This window comes from Maylandia zebra, linkage group LG7 (genome assembly GCF_041146795.1).
Source record: "Maylandia zebra isolate NMK-2024a linkage group LG7, Mzebra_GT3a, whole genome shotgun sequence".
NCBI classification, from domain to species: Eukaryota; Metazoa; Chordata; class Actinopteri; order Cichliformes; family Cichlidae; genus Maylandia; species Maylandia zebra.
In genome coordinates, this window is record NC_135173.1 from 36,418,293 (window position 1) to 36,434,160 (window position 15,868).

General features: G+C 38.7%; 1 protein-coding gene across 5 annotated transcripts in view; it reads left to right on the forward strand.

Moving 5' to 3' along the window:
* Positions 1–15,868, forward strand: part of whrna (whirlin a) — a 232,820-nt gene that overhangs the window by 94,819 nt on the left and 122,133 nt on the right. For all 5 annotated transcript variants that reach the window (XM_076886312.1, XM_076886310.1, XM_076886309.1 and 2 more), the window contains exons 2-3: positions 7,336–7,554; positions 14,871–14,996. In XM_076886312.1, coding sequence (XP_076742427.1) covers positions 7,336–7,554; positions 14,871–14,996 — 345 coding nt within the window. The remainder of the gene's footprint in view (positions 1–7,335; positions 7,555–14,870; positions 14,997–15,868) is intronic.

Genomic DNA, 15,868 nt, shown 5'->3' on the forward strand with positions numbered 1-15,868 from the left:
GGACATGGGTGGTGTGAGGCATACACTGGTGTGTGAGTGCATGTTTGTGTGACAGATAAAGATGTATGCATACAATAAAAGCACAGTGTGACTGTGTTTGCGCATGTAAATGTGTGGTTCTGAGTAGTCATTAAGACTTTAAAAAGTGCTGTATAAATGTAAGTACATTTACTATTTACCATTCAAGGTGTGACTGATACAATATCTAAGCAGCGAAATGTTATTGTGTGCTAAATAACAGAAAATAACACAGTATCATGTGAGATGAAAACTGAAGGTACTAAAAACATTTTAGTACATAGTCGTCCATTTTTATTGGACAAGGGATGGGGTATTGAATCTTCACTGTCCATTTGACTGTAGCTCACCACCATAAAAACATATTGTTGTCATAATGCATACTGACTGCACCCAGTGCTGTGAAGCTGACACCTTGTGGGCCTACCTGTCAGAGTGACACATGCAAGCTCAACTGATGTGGAAACGAGCTCGTGTGATTCCTGCGTTCGTTCTGTTTCCGCTCAGCGTCGGGGTAACGCACTTCATCAACACTCACACGCTTCGCCTTTCTCCTAAAGGCACAAACGCATGCAGCTGATAGATCGAACTTTGAAAATTGTGCCAACGCTGCACAGCTATGATCCATTGACGCCGCTGACAGATCCGCTTTCCTCCCAGGCGCACTCGGATTTCCAACAAGCCATCAAACAAACGCACGTTCTACTTTTGTTGCAGCTCGCTTGTTCTCTGGAGTTCCCCAGGCCTGCTGTAATTGAACACATACACACATTATGAACACACAATGTAGCAGTGCCAGCAAAGAGTAATCAGTCATTTTAATCTCCTAGGCCTTTCTAAGATAATGTGGGTGCAGAATTACACTCCTTGTTGTTTGTTGTCTTTTCATTTTGTGCTCCTGGCACTTACTTACTTCTTTTGTACATTGTTAATAGAGCCAGAAAATCCCAGTTTGGGCAAAACACCTTGCATCAGGTAGTGGAAAGCAGTTTTCTGGGATGTTCTATTTATACAATTAAGGAATAGGCTCGTCTTTGCATTTGTTTTTGTTGGTGTGTTTGCTTGTTTTTAAAAAAAGGAAAAAGCATGGACTGCATGTCTCTGCAGTTGGGCATCTATAAGTATATAACACAACTATGTCCTTTTAAAAATACTGTTAATATATCAGGTATGATCATCCAGTTCTAAACCTGTTCTTTCACATGAAACATTTTTATATCTCTTGACAGATTAGAGTACTCTATGCTTTCTTTGAGGCCTCTGACGGAAACAAAAACAAAGACAATCAAATCATCATGCTCCAAAAGACTTTCAGCTCCAACAACTCAAGCATACAGGAAGTCTGAATATTATGGGCTGCCGGGAGAATTATGGAAACTCTTTCAAGTTAAATGCTGTCATTCATTTGTTACTATAAGCTAGAGTAAAAAATACAAAACAAACAAACAAACAAACAAACAAACAAAAAACCTCTTAAACACTTCATTAGGGTTTCAGAAAGACAATATCACTTGTAAATATATGCCAGGAGTGGGAAGCAATCCATCACCGCATGAGGCGTAACCTATAGAGGGTCCTAAAAATGAAAGCATAACCCCTAATTTTGCTTTCTTAAAATGTATACACTTATACAAATAAAAAGAATATAGGCTTTTATGTTTGTATTTGCGTGATTCCTTACAGAATATGCTCGATTTCTCCTGTGAGCAGGATACTGTGATTGGAATTAGGATTTTTTTTTTTTTTTTTTTTTACATAAAACATTAATAAATCGACCAGCACAATGACGAAATGGGAAAAAGATGTTTGTCCCCAGACATGTCCCCAGGAGCACTGTGTATGAAGTACTTAAATATAATTTGTGCTAATAGTAGTAGTGTGGAAGTGAGTGAACAAACCTTTGTGTAACGTTTGTAAAGATAAACAAAAAAAATCTCCTATTGCTGACAAATGTTTTGTGACAGCAGTAAATAAAGTGATGAAAGACGTTTTACCTGTGCTTTGTTGAACTTGAACATCTGTGCGTTAGCCGCTTGTTTTGTGTCTCTGTGCGTGACTGTGTACGGGGGTCACACAGTCATGATAATTTCTCAAGCATGTGAAGTCACTTGGTAAAATGAGCTTTGACTGGCTTAATCTCTTAGAGCCAAATCATCAGCCAGCACAAAAAAATAAATAAATGTAACAGAAGACTAAAGGATTATATTACTTCGCCTTATCTGAACCATAGACTGTATATAAAAGTACTTCTGGGTCTGCATTCTTTTTAATGGGTACCAAGTGCTGACCTCTGTGTTTGCAGGGATAGAGTTAGTGACAGGCATGCTTTAAGATGCACGACATAGCTACCGTACCTTTTGTTAGCAAGTGACATGTGGAAAATGTCAGATGCACTTTTGACATTTATTTAACAAAAACACACAAAAATCAAGGCAACTGCCAAAATGCTAAAAAAAACAAAAAAAAAACAAAACCCTATTTGACCAGCAGGTGACATCACATGTATAACTGTTTACCTAATTCAGGGTCGTGGCCAAGCTGGGCCTACTTCAGCAGCCACTGGGTCAGAGGATAGATGGTACATAAGTCTATAGATATTAACCTATTTTGTCCTCCTAACTTCTTTTCTAACAAAACAGGCCCATTTAAATGAATAACGTTTCTTCTTCTTGCTGTCAGATATCATTAGCTCATATTAGTCTCCTTGTCAGCTTGCACACATTACTCTCACTCTTTTTCTCTCTGTCTCTATAATTTTGCACCTCATGAGAAACTGTCTAGAATATAGCTAATGCTGCTAATGATTTAATCCCATCCAAATATTGTAACAGAGCTTTAATAAAGGCTTATAGCAATTATTATAAAGTTCAGATAATATAACTCTTAAGTCTTAACTAATAGTTGTGGAACCGAAGTATATCCAGTCTTCACTACACCCACGTTTATTGTGTGGTTTAACACTGCGTGGGTCTATATTGTAAAACTGCTGCTGCACCACAAATGGGCAGAGGTAAAGGTGATGTTGCTCCAACCTCATAACGATCATTTTTTATTTAAATGTATTTAAAGATTTTACCGTTATAAATCTAATTGAGGAACTAGTATTTACATAACTTGTAGTTATGGCATATAAGAGGCATAGAACATAATCAAAGGATTTGTGTTTAGTGTGTTTTTGAAGCTTTAGCTATCCCAGTTGAAAATTATTTACAATACCATAGGGACCATTTAATAGCCACGATATAACCAGGCTTTATAGTTTGACTCCTCAGACTTCCTAAGTAATTTCTTAGTCAGTAATTTTCCTGCCACAAACCTCCTGCAGTATAGAACCGTGCATTTCTAAGAGATGGAAGTGGTTGGTCTCTGCAGCCGGGCTTTGTGCAGTAAGCTTCTGCGTATGAAATGGATTGCCTGGACTCCTGTGAGAGTATGGCATTGTATGAAAGCGGTTCACCTGCCGTTGCCGTTTTGATTATCCCCTACTATATATTCCATTATTGTCCTAATGGTTTTTGTTCTGCTTCGGAAGCAGTGGTGAGCTTCATCAGCCCGGTGTCACTATCAGCACTTTCATCCAGGGATGAGGCATTAGGACCAGTGTACCCCAGCTGCTTTGTTGATTACTGCTGCTTCTTATTCACAGGACGAGAGACCCTGTTAAACCTGCTGCCCTCCCACCGCTACCTCCATTACCCTCCATCTTCCCGTTTTCTCCTTGTGTGTCATGTTACCCTAACGCCCTGCTCTCCCTCTTCTCATTGCGTCTAAACACTGCTCATTTGCCTTCCCCCTCTATTTCCTCTAAATTCAGTCAAGATTCTCAGACCAGCACACACAATGATAGCGCCTGCGTGGAGCTATAAATCAAAGAGAGGCTGTGTGCATGCTGGTTGGAAAAGGAAACCAGTCTACCCCTGGACCAAGCAATCACTGCAAAAAAAGCCACAAAAGTGTGTCACAGTTAGAGCAAAAAGTTTTTAAAGCCTTTGGAATCAGGATCTTCATCTAAGTCAGCTATTGTAAAACAAAATCTGACTAAATTAACAAACAACAAGCAGTTTAATCATCACTTACAGGCTGGATAGATAAGTAAACACTTGATTTTTGTATCTTGTAGGTTGTTGGTGCTAAAGGAGAATCTACAGGGGGCCAGATGTTTCATAGCTGCTTACATATGAGACTGACGCAGCAAACCAATGCAAAAAAGCCCTAAACTGTATTCATACCACCACCATGCTTTATGGCTCATTCACACTAAAGTATATAATAGGATAGCAGACTCCTTACAACTACGAAAAGTAGCATCAGTTGGTGGTAATTTTGCTATTACAAGTAGTCGTGATGATCAACTGCCTTGATCAGATGTGAAGTGTGCAATACCTGCTGTTTAATTTATAATTGCCAAGATTGCAGATACATTGCAATTAGTCTGAGTCCGTCTATGCATCTTGTTTCAACTTGTTGCCAACTTTCTGGTTATGTTCCTAACAACAAGCAAGGCTACTGAGCGTCACTTTGCAGTTAAGTTGCCATCCTGAAGCAAGTATTTCTTTGTTTGTGGAGGAATTTCTATTTCTAATCTACAAGGTTTGAGGTAAACTTTAAATCTGAGTAGTTAATGTGAATTGCTTTTTAACATGTGTGTGCTTAGATGGTAATAGAACTGCAATGGATTGCAGCAGACTCCCAATTTTCACTGATTTCTCACAGTTAATTGCCATAATATTACAAACAGATGGTGTTTAATCGACTCAAACTGATAGCAGACATTTCTATTTTTATCACTGTCTTAATGGGCTAAAGTCGATTTAAAGACTGCAGCTGACTGCGAGTGGTTGGAGATATGGTTCGCATCTTTAAAGCAACCATTTCAAAACAACAAGATCGCAAGTTCATTGCATACAGTCACAATAATTTTGATCATGCCAGTAACTGCTATTTGCCCTAGTGTGGCTGTAATATTTCAGTATGCATAAGGTTTTGGTGTGGGCACACAGTACTAAGGCTACATAGGCTTTTGTATTGTTGCCAGAACTTTAACTGTATCTCTAATTTTCTTGTTACCTTCATGTGCATTTTTTCCTATTTCAGGATTGCACATTCTGCTCTTGGTGCAATCCTTGGAAGATGCCCAATCCTAAGAGAGTGTGCCGAATTTCCATTTGTGTTATTGCAAAGTACTAAATAGCCAGATCTTAAGAAATGTTATACTATCATTTTCCAGCACAATGCATCTATGTAAAGCTGTTTGTAAGGTCACATTCATCAACCAACTGTCAATAACAAGACTTTGTCTGCACATCTAATACTTGCAGTCCCATCTTCTTAAGTGAAACATCTGACTCCAACTTTATTTGACTGATTATCACAGTTTCACACACTTCAACTATCTCTGTGTGCGATTATTCAACGTGTTAATGACGACCTGAAAAGTACAGCTGTTGTCGTGTTGTAATGTTAGTCAAAGGTTGTTTGTTTGTAATCGTGACTTAGATGAAAGTCAGACCACATTTTATGAGCAATCAGTGCAGAACTCTTCATCTCAAAAACATTTTTTGCAACTATAATTAACCGCTTTAGATTATAGATGGTGCAGCACATTCAAAGCCTGAATTGAATTGTAAAGGTTCTGCAGTGATTTAATCACCATGCAATACAAATTTCTGTCCTCCTCTATAATAACTATAGTTGTAATTATAGCTGTGTCCCAGTTCTAGAGTAATATATAGTGACTCTTACTTATTTCACCATGCTTGTAGGTAATAAAAATTAATTTACTAGTTTTGTGCTGTTAGACTATTAATGGACCCAGCAATGGGAATGCCAATGCTGACTAAACAATGAATGAAGTTTATTTGCTTTTTTCAGTATCAGCCTTCCATCATGATTATGTTTTGATTCCCAGGACCCTCTGGTGATGTCTTCTGGCTCAGACGGATGCAACACATTTCATGTTCTGGTGACAATACGCATTGCTCAAAACAAGGAGATTGTTTTTGACGTTACCACAGTCATAATTGGCGCAGTTAATCACGAAGACATGCAGTTTTCCCTTTCTACTTCATGCAGTTTGTGGTTTTTCTTGGATATTATATGCACACATTTCTTCCTTCTTTGCTCATGTGTTACTCAACTTATCTGCTATGTATGTTTATCTACAGTTCTGCATCGATGCCGCCCAGAAAGGGAGCAGGAGGTGAAAGAGGGAGAGAGTGCTCAAAGGCATGGCAATACAATCAGGCATCTTCACTGCTGACAGGGGTTTGTTGCCTCAGAATTGAAGTTATTATCTCTCGGCACAAATCAAAATTGTGAAATTGATTCAGTCGGGTTGTTGTGCTCAAAGAGATGGGCCTCCGCTGCAATCCACAGCACTCTGACAAGTAATGATTTTAGTTGTTGCTCTGAGCATATGTTAATAGGCATTTCAACAGAAGCATTTAGTAGTTCCTTGCGAGAACTGTAGCAAGAAGACAAATGAACAAAGATTGATGGGAGGGGTAGCTTAATTGTAGCTCACTAAAGAAGAGAATGGAGGGACACTGTGTAACAAATTAAATTGGATTCCTGACAAAGAGGAACTTTGGGAAGTCTTTTACCACGCTGTGGTGTGGTCTTTGTTGTGACAGTCTTGGACTCTAGCTCTATAGTGAGCCAGTATTTCACAAATCTTGAGATTGTTGCAGTATCTGTTTTAAAAATCAACAGTGTGTGTTTCGTTAGTATGAAATGAAAGTCGAGAGTCCTTTTGTGTTGGTGGTACACAAGGATTTTTTTGATCATTAAGAGATTCAACCCTATTCAGCTTGATTCCTCCAGACCACGAGGCACATGGGAATACATCGATCTGCAGAGGGATTGCACATATGGCAAGCTATCAGAAGGCAATGAGGCACAGCCAACAGCAATTTTCTATAGAAATGTGTTAGAAGTGTTGTTGTTTGTGTGGGTGGGTGGTGGTGCTGTTTGGTCATTTGGGGTTTTTGGATATTAGAAAAACCTTCCAAATATTGGCCATTTCTCTCTGCAATCTTTAATTTTCGACCAAACATTCGTTTCAGCTTGATTTTTTTTGTGTGTGTTGTCTCTCACTTCAATATCTTCTTCTAAGCCCTCACACTGATTTTATAACCATGGATGTTTATGTGTGGGAGTATGTTTTGGCTTTGTCAAATCAAATTAAATTGACTCAAGTGTAGATATGCGAGTATACTTTGCTCCTTCAACTCAAGCACATACTGAAAAGCAAATTTTTATTTTTAATTTTTATTTGGCCTCAATTTATTCTCCTCCGCTCTCTTTTCTTCTCCTCAGGTGCTCAAGGGAAGTAAAAAGCTTTGCCTCTCAGTGCGTTCAGTCGGTCGCATTCCAGGCGGCTATGTCACCAACCACGTTTATACCTGGGTTGACCCTCAGGGCCGAAGCGTGTCTCCTCCTCCTGACCTGCCTGAGCATCGCAGCGCCACTCTGAGAAGAACTGACAGTCAGCGCCGAAGCAACATGCAGCTACTGCAGGAAGGGGATGAGAAGAAGGTAGAGACCTTACATGCAAACCATTAAACTAGAGGACCAAAAATGCCTTTTAAAAAAACATAAAATTAGTTCCTTCCTGTACTTTTAACAGCCTGTATTTGCTATGTTTACTATTACACTACACTATGTGCACTGATTGGAGCAAAGAAGCCTCCAAAACATTTTTAGTTTCAGCATTGGTCAGAAAGAAGCCAACTGTCATTTACTATATCTTTTTATTAGGTTTTGGACAGTACGCGGAAACAACAGCAAGAATCGTTTGCTTTGACAAGCAGTTCACCAACATAACTCCCAATGAGAAACTTTAAATGAAATGGACAGTTAACTGATAACCTGTCAGTGTTCTGCACCTGTCTTGCACACAGACATCCACAGAACTTCTAGAGAGACGCTCTATATTGACCAGTATGTTTTAAGGGGCAGAAGAATGCACCCCCAAAAGATTAATGGTGTATGCTAAGGCTAAATTTTGTGATGCTAAAGTAAGTAACAAAGTCTAAAAGCATTTGATACATAAATCATCAAACGTCTCATAGATTTCACAAAATAAAAATCCTATTCGACTTCCTCCAGTGGCACAGACTAAAAATTTGCCTCTGGAAAAGACGTCACGCTGTGAACAAGGTTTAAGACTGAGATGGGAGTATTCACTTTAGGGAAGGTTTTTCACTGTACTGATACAGATCAACGAGTCCCCATGCAGCACTGCTTTGTTTGGACTCTGATGCCCACTCTATTTAACTCTTACTTGAGTCATTTGAGGCACAACTTGATGTTTTTGATGTTTTTCTCTGAAGTCCCTGTCACTTTCGCTTGACCTCAACAAAAAACAGCAAGACGATTCATACACTTAGAGTACACCGTTTAATAAAGTGACAGTAGGTATTTTTTGACATTTGTCTGCAGTGTGGAAATGACAATGTCCCCTAGCCCATTTTAGATACTTTATTCTTGTTGTGTTGCTTGACGCAGGCTTTATAAACTCAGATGAACTGGTGACGTTATTATCAAGGCTAGAATGTTTAGAAAGGGAATGTGTAAAGTGAAGTGAAATGTTTGTCATTTATCCTGTCCCCTCACTCTTCCCACTACAGACATGATGCAGGGTAACTCCTGCCTTTATTGCTCCTCTCAGCCTCTGTGACTAAAGCAAAATAATTAATTATAATCCTAAAGGCTGGCAATGCAGCAACACTCAGCACATAACTAATGCAAGCTGAATTATAGTAAACCTTAAGCTCACTCTGATCTTCATAACAGACAGATTGCATTACTGCGGCATAATTGCTATAGTTAACCTGTGGGTTTAACAGTTTGTTCAGGTCCAGAACATATCAGGACATTGTAGCATGAAATGAAGACTCACTGGTAATTAACATTTACACGACCTGCACTGCTTGTCCACTATTTGTATTTAGGAACCTTCCTAAGCAAAACTGACTATTTGATCACATCCCAGAATTGCAGAAAATGTTCGTGCAGAGGCCTTTTTGTGTGGTGTTATAATGCATGTTCTTGTGACTGCATATTTTCTCACAGGGAACTCCAGCTTCTTCTCCAAGTCATACCTGTTCGGTTAACTGGTGAAATTCTAAATTGGCTGTTTGTGAGAATGTGAGGAGAAAAGGTTGTCTATTGCACTGTGTTAGCCTGATGGGGTGGCGACCAGTTCACAGTGTACCCCAGCTCTAATCCAGTGACAGCTAGAAAAGGCTTCATCCTCCATTCATCCTACATATTCATAGAGTTCAATTAACTGACCTTAGAGAACAATAATCATGAGGTTGAACTTTAAGCATTTCATCACCTGACTGGACAAATACAGCCACTGGATAAATATTAGTCCTATCTTGTAATTTCTAATCTTCTTAAAATGAGACAGTTAAAAACAGTTTGAATAAATTTGAAAAGATATGTTTCAGATGCTGAATTTTAATGGGAGTTGGTTTTAAGTTTGGTTGTGTGAGCCGGCTAACTTTAGGCACAGTAAAAGAAGTGTATAACACTGGATGCTAAAATTAAAAACTTAAACGATAAAAATAATTGGACCTCGAGTGCCGTAAAACCTTACGCTCTCATCACCTCATGACCTGCAGGAAAGGAGCTATCAGAGCTGTTTAAAAGATTTATTGCACTAGAACTTTCAATTTTTTAGCACCTAAGAGCTACATATTAATCTTAACTGCTTCAGCTCTGTGTGTGTGTGTGTGTGTGTGTGTGTGTGTGTGTGTGTATATATATATAACAGTTCTGTAACTGTAACTTTGGTCGTTGCTGTGCTTTTTTTGGAAGTCGAATTTCCCAGAGGAACCCACCCGAGGGATTAATAAAGTTCTATCTTATCTTATCTTATCTTATCTTATCTTATCTTATCTTCTCTATTAATGCAGACTTCAGCTCTGCATTGCAGATGAGCAAATATTAATCCAGTACTAAATAGAGTTTGGCAGTTCATTGAAATTCTAGTTTCTATTTCTGATATTATTAATTTTGAGTCATGCATAGGATGGAATTAGAAATATGTTAGAAAATATGTCTCAATTAAGTTTATTTTCTTTTGGAATTGCTTCATTCAGCTCTCTAGTCTGTGGGTGAGACCATGCTCTGAATTATGCAAGCTAGAGTTCCTTTGATCCACAGCTGTTCTGATAATGACAGAACTGTTCCCCTTTTGGATAATCTGAAACCTACTAATCATTCATTAATTTGAAATGTATGAATTTGTAAGTGAACGGCATCCAAGTCCAATCAGGTGCTTTGTATCAATACCACAACTACTGAAAGTTGCTTTGTAGCATCCGGACAGTACATGTATGGCTTTGCTTTTTATTGGCAAATTTCTTAAAACATCCAATGCTCTCTCAGCTACTTCTTCGGGAAGGTGGAATTTTATTGTCATTCTACTGTAGTACAACTTTTTATTAGCTATATTAAAATGTAGCAAGCCTCCAATCTAACTTGGTTTTCAAAACGCAACAGGTCAATAACATAATTTGATATAAAAAGAGCATTTAAGAGTTTCTCAGAAGTAAACATGGACAAATGTGCATGAATCTGCTAATACCTGTCTACAAATTGTGGAAAAATTTCAGAATGTTACTCAATGTAAAATTTTGAAAAAGTAAAATAAACTTATAAAGAATTAGCAAAACTTTAGGCAACCTGGCACTTAAAATATTTTTAAAATACATTAAAAATGGAAAAGTTTAACACCAGCCAGCTCAGTAACATCACAGAAAATTGATGAATACAGATTTTTCTTTTAACCATGGAAAGAATTCTGTGATCATCAGCTCTTTCCCTGGTCAAGAATCCTTCACAACATCTAGCCAAGGCAACACCAAGAGCATGAATGTATATACAGAGAGTTCACAACAAGATGCAAAACAGTGGTTATAGTCAGAAGCAGAAAGGCCAGATTAGACCAAAAACACATCACAGCTGGCACAGTTCTGTGAAAAACAACAACAACCAAAAACAAATATATTAATATTTTTACAGATGAAACCAAAATTAACTTGTACTTGATGAGGAGAGAAAAGTAAAGCGAGGGGAACAGTTCATGATCTGAAGCAATCTACAACATCTGTCAAATGTAGTGGAGACACTGTTATGTGCATTTATGGCTGCAGTGGAACTGGTGACTTTAGTGTTAATTCTTCCCCCAAATGGAGACATTATGTAATCGGTTCTGTCTGTTTGTTTGTCTGTTTGTTTATCTAGTATCCACAGTTTTCAAAATACAATTTTTCAAAATTTTGTGTTGTGTTAGATACCAATAACTCCATGTGATTTCATTTCAGTGAAACTCACATCGTCACATCAAATGTGAAAATCAGTAAAAACTTCATATTTTACCCACAACTTTTTATGAGTCGTCTTCGAACTTCACAACAAAATTGTAGGCCTTGGGGGACATGAGTAGCTACTTGAGCTAAGCATTTGACCTTGACGTTCATTGTTAGTACCCAAGATCAAAGTTGACCATGAAAAAAATGGAGCATGGGCATGGAGAGAGTGTCAGAGTTTTAGTATTGCCCTTCCCTTTGGGGGAAGAGTGGCGCTCTCTGATTTATGATAGCAGTAGCAGGATTCTAAAGCGTGCAGGGCTATAACCTCTGCTCAGACTCAGTCACATGCTGCAAAATGATCAGATGATGCTTCGCAGTGCAAGTGGATACTGAAGAAGAAAATTCTGCAAATGTAACTCAAGACTTTCTCAAGCCAAATAAATGGTAAATGGCCTGTATTTGTATAGCGCTTTACTAGTCCCTAAGGACCCCAAAGCGCTTTACATATCCAGTCATTCACCCATTCACACACACATTCACACACTGGTGATGGCAAGCTACATTGTAGCCACAGCCACCCTGGGGCGCACTGACAGAGGCGAGGCTGCCGGACACTGGCGCCACCGGGCCCTCTGACCACCACCAGTAGGCAACGGGTGAAGTGTCTTGCCCAAGGACCCAACGACTGAGACTGTCCGAGCCGGGGCTCGAACCGGCAACCTTCTGATTACAAGGCGAACTCCCAACTCTTGAGCCACGATCGCCCCATAAATGGGATCTTCTTCAGTGGCCTGGTCAGTCAACTGATCTCAGCCCAGTAGTAAACTTAACAAATGAATGGCTGGCATGGCGTTATCAGTGAGAAGTGGTACAGTTTAACTTTTTATACAGTACCTACAAATTCCACTCATTACAGTAAAATAGTATAACTTGCACACATAATTGCATTTGTCTGTCCAAAATAAACAGGTCTCAAGGGCCATTGCTTAGAAACCAGAAACATTAGAACACTGGGACTTCTTTTAGACAGACAGAGCATTAAAGTGATGCTGGGGAATATAGTGTGCACCAATAGTTGCTATATTGTGCCAGAAAAAGCAGAATGAATCTGGTAATTAAAACTATGCTCCATGTCCTGCATAAATGTCACAGAAAACATGAATGCCTGCATATTCCTAGAAGTGAGCAAAGGTGGCTCGCTTATCGCCGATAGGCAGATAGCTGTTATTAAAAAGGAGGACCACAGTGCAATATGCTCTGAATGAAAGTAAAACCTCTGCGTCAGATGTCAAGTCTTTGCCAAGGGGTATATCACTTGGATGAAAGTGACATTGTTTAATACAGATATTAGCATATGTGCCATCTTGTAGCCGCCAGTGTGCAACTGATCCCTCGTTTCAAATCTGGCAAGAGACAGCTGCACTCTGATCAAACCAAGTAATCAAGAGCCTCATTGTGATGGAGAAAAGTACAATTTATAGTCTGGCATAGCTAAGCAATACTGAGCCTCCCCATGTGGACAGAGTAAAATTTGATGTTGTTTCTTTGCTTTCCAAATGTAGATATTCTACAAATGCTAGGTTCATCCAAGTAGCCCCAATGGCAATTATAGAGAAACCAGAGTATTTTGAAGTTTAAGCTGGGTAAGCTTGACCAACTGTTAATTAAAAAGCATGGCTTAGTGCTCTGGTATAAAGTAGTAGAAAGGGGGGGGATGGAGCAAACAATGGGCCTAGGATGTTTTTTTTTTTTTTCCTAATATCTTTTTATTGTTGTTTTGGGGTAGAATCACATTTGAAAATCATTAGCATATAATGTTGTGTGTCATAAAATAAGAGATGCCTTTGACATTAGAAGATTACTTAATTAAGTGAGCTAGAGGCTCAAGGGCCAATGCAAATAGCTGTGGAGTTGAAGGAAAGTCTTGATGAGATGACCCAGAGGCACTAAACAATGCCCTGCTAGAATTCCTGACAGTTTACAATAAAGTGGTTTAACAGTCGAATGAACCCATCATTACACTTGCACACACTGCAAATAGGACCACCTAAGTCTTTCAAACTCTTCTGCTAACCAAGTCATTTGGCAGCAGCTGGGTGGTTAATATCTACAGCTGCAGTACTATATATAACCTGGGGTAAAAGTGCCATGCCTGTTTTAAAGGGGAACTATTATGCTCATTTCCAGGTCCATAATTTTACTCAAGGACTCGAGGATAATCTCTATTTATCTTAAAATGCCTGAGGTTACATGATATATTAAGCATACCCCCTTCAGTTACATCATACTGTTTAAAAAAAAAATAGGGAAAATATCTAAAATAAACATTTACAACAGTCTGAAGTTTGGGATTTTTTGATTGCTTGTACACACACTGACCTCAGTATTTAAAACTTTGGTTAAGATAAGCATGTACTGTGACAGTATACATGACAAACAAGGAAACACATAAATACTGTCTTCTAATGTTTCTAGTTTTGAAAGTATAAGAAAACAGACACATTTACATTTATTACATTTATACTTCTTTATAACATAGCATCTCCTCTCTGCATGTGTGAGGCAAAATCAGATTTGACTTAAACATTGCTTTCCTAACTTTGTAGAATAAAATCTGACAATAGTATCCAAGAATATAAACAAACTGAATTGTATTTATTGGTTAAAAAAATATGCCAACAAGTTTTTACCTTATTGACCTTATTTATTTGAATTGGTTTAAATTCACGTCAGTGTTTTAGTTAGTTGGTTTAGTTGGTTTAGTCGGATTCATTGACCTGCTCTTTTCTCGTAGTGTACTACTGTGTTGCCAAGCCAGTGGCATCTGAGTGATGCACACAAGGTGCCCTTAAGCACAATTATTTTAGTGCGCAAGGATAACATTGGTAATGGCCATATTTTATCAGAGACCACATTTTTTTTCATTAGGCCACAAACCGAATAGACGCTGTGGTTCTAGTGGAATATCTTTTGAAAACAAATTTAAGGGAAGCACCGGATTAGTCATGCACAGTACATCGTCTACAAATCACTCACTCCCTGCAGAAGCACTTTAATTGGGTGGTGTAGCAGAGATATCTTGTAGTCCCCCAACAATTCCTGTGGTGGTTTATTTGAATTCAAACTGTGTCCGATATTGTCCATGCTGCTTATCAGAGGAAATGACACGGATGAGCCTTGTGAACCAACTGATTGACCAATTCAGAGAGCCGTTCCTCTAATCAAAACAGATTCTGACTCCCCCATTAATGGTGCTGACTCACCGCATCTAAGTAGTTCCTGAAATTCTTCATCTCCTTGCTCTCAAATGCCATCTCAGAGCAGGGCTGTCATTTGCTCCATGGATTGTGTTTCACAACTTCATTTCAATGTGAGCAGCCCGACACCATGAGCAAATCTGGCAGCCCGTCAAGGAAAACAATCGAGACTGCAGTGTCATTTAAAATGTTGATATTTATATTATACTTCAGATATTTATACCCTTATTCGTCCTGTTTTATTGGTTTCTCTCTTTGTGTTAAATAGGTCAACCTGGTTTTAGATGATGGCCGGTCTCTGGGTCTGATGATCCGAGGGGGAGCGGAATACGCTTTGGGTATTTACATCACTGGAGTGGACCAAGGGTCAGCAGCAGAGTGTGGAGGACTGAAGGTATTGCTTCAATTTCATTTTTCTCTCACTACATTGTTTTACATTGTTTATCTAACTTATGTCTTGCGGCATAGCTACTTATACTTTGGAATTCACATGAGAAGATTAGCTAGCTATTTGAAATCATTTTAGTATGCTCCTCCCCCACACGGTTTTCATGCCAAAAACACTTGCTGTATGCCAAAAGTCTCATTATATTGCTTTACAGTGCATCTCACTGTATTGATTTTGCGATATGAGGAAATAGCTTCTTTATATGGTCTGTTCGAGATTGTTCATTACAAATGCAAAAGTACCTGCAGGCTACATCTGCAGCTTCCTCTGCTGAGCTCAGGCTCTGCTCGGTTTGCCATCAGATAAACCACTGGGTTAAAAAATATATATGCATAATGCTTTTCTTTTAACAGCTGTATTACATTATTGTGGCTTGTTTCTGGATGCCATTAGGTGTTCCTAATTTAAACGATCAGAAACATCGTTTGGAAAGCCTTGACCTGACAATGTCGATCCTTTAAGGATCCAAAAAAAAACCCTTTAACATGGGATTGATCCTCTGCAGTATTTTTTTTCTTTTGATGAACAAATAAATGCTGCTGTCAAAGTTAGCTTCTTTCAACTTAGTGATACTTGTGAAGGTGAAACCGTTTCTCTGCTTCAGAGACTTTCTAAAAGGTTATTCATGCCTTCATTTCATCTCGGCGTGACTTCTGCAATAGTCTCTATTCAGGTGTCAGTCAGTTGTTTCTTGCTCGACTGCAGCTCGTCTAAAAGGCTGCTGTGGGACTCTGACCTGGTATTCGCAAACAACACTGCATTTCACCCATGTTAGATTTTAAGATTTTATTGTTCGTTTTTAAGTCATTACATGGGTT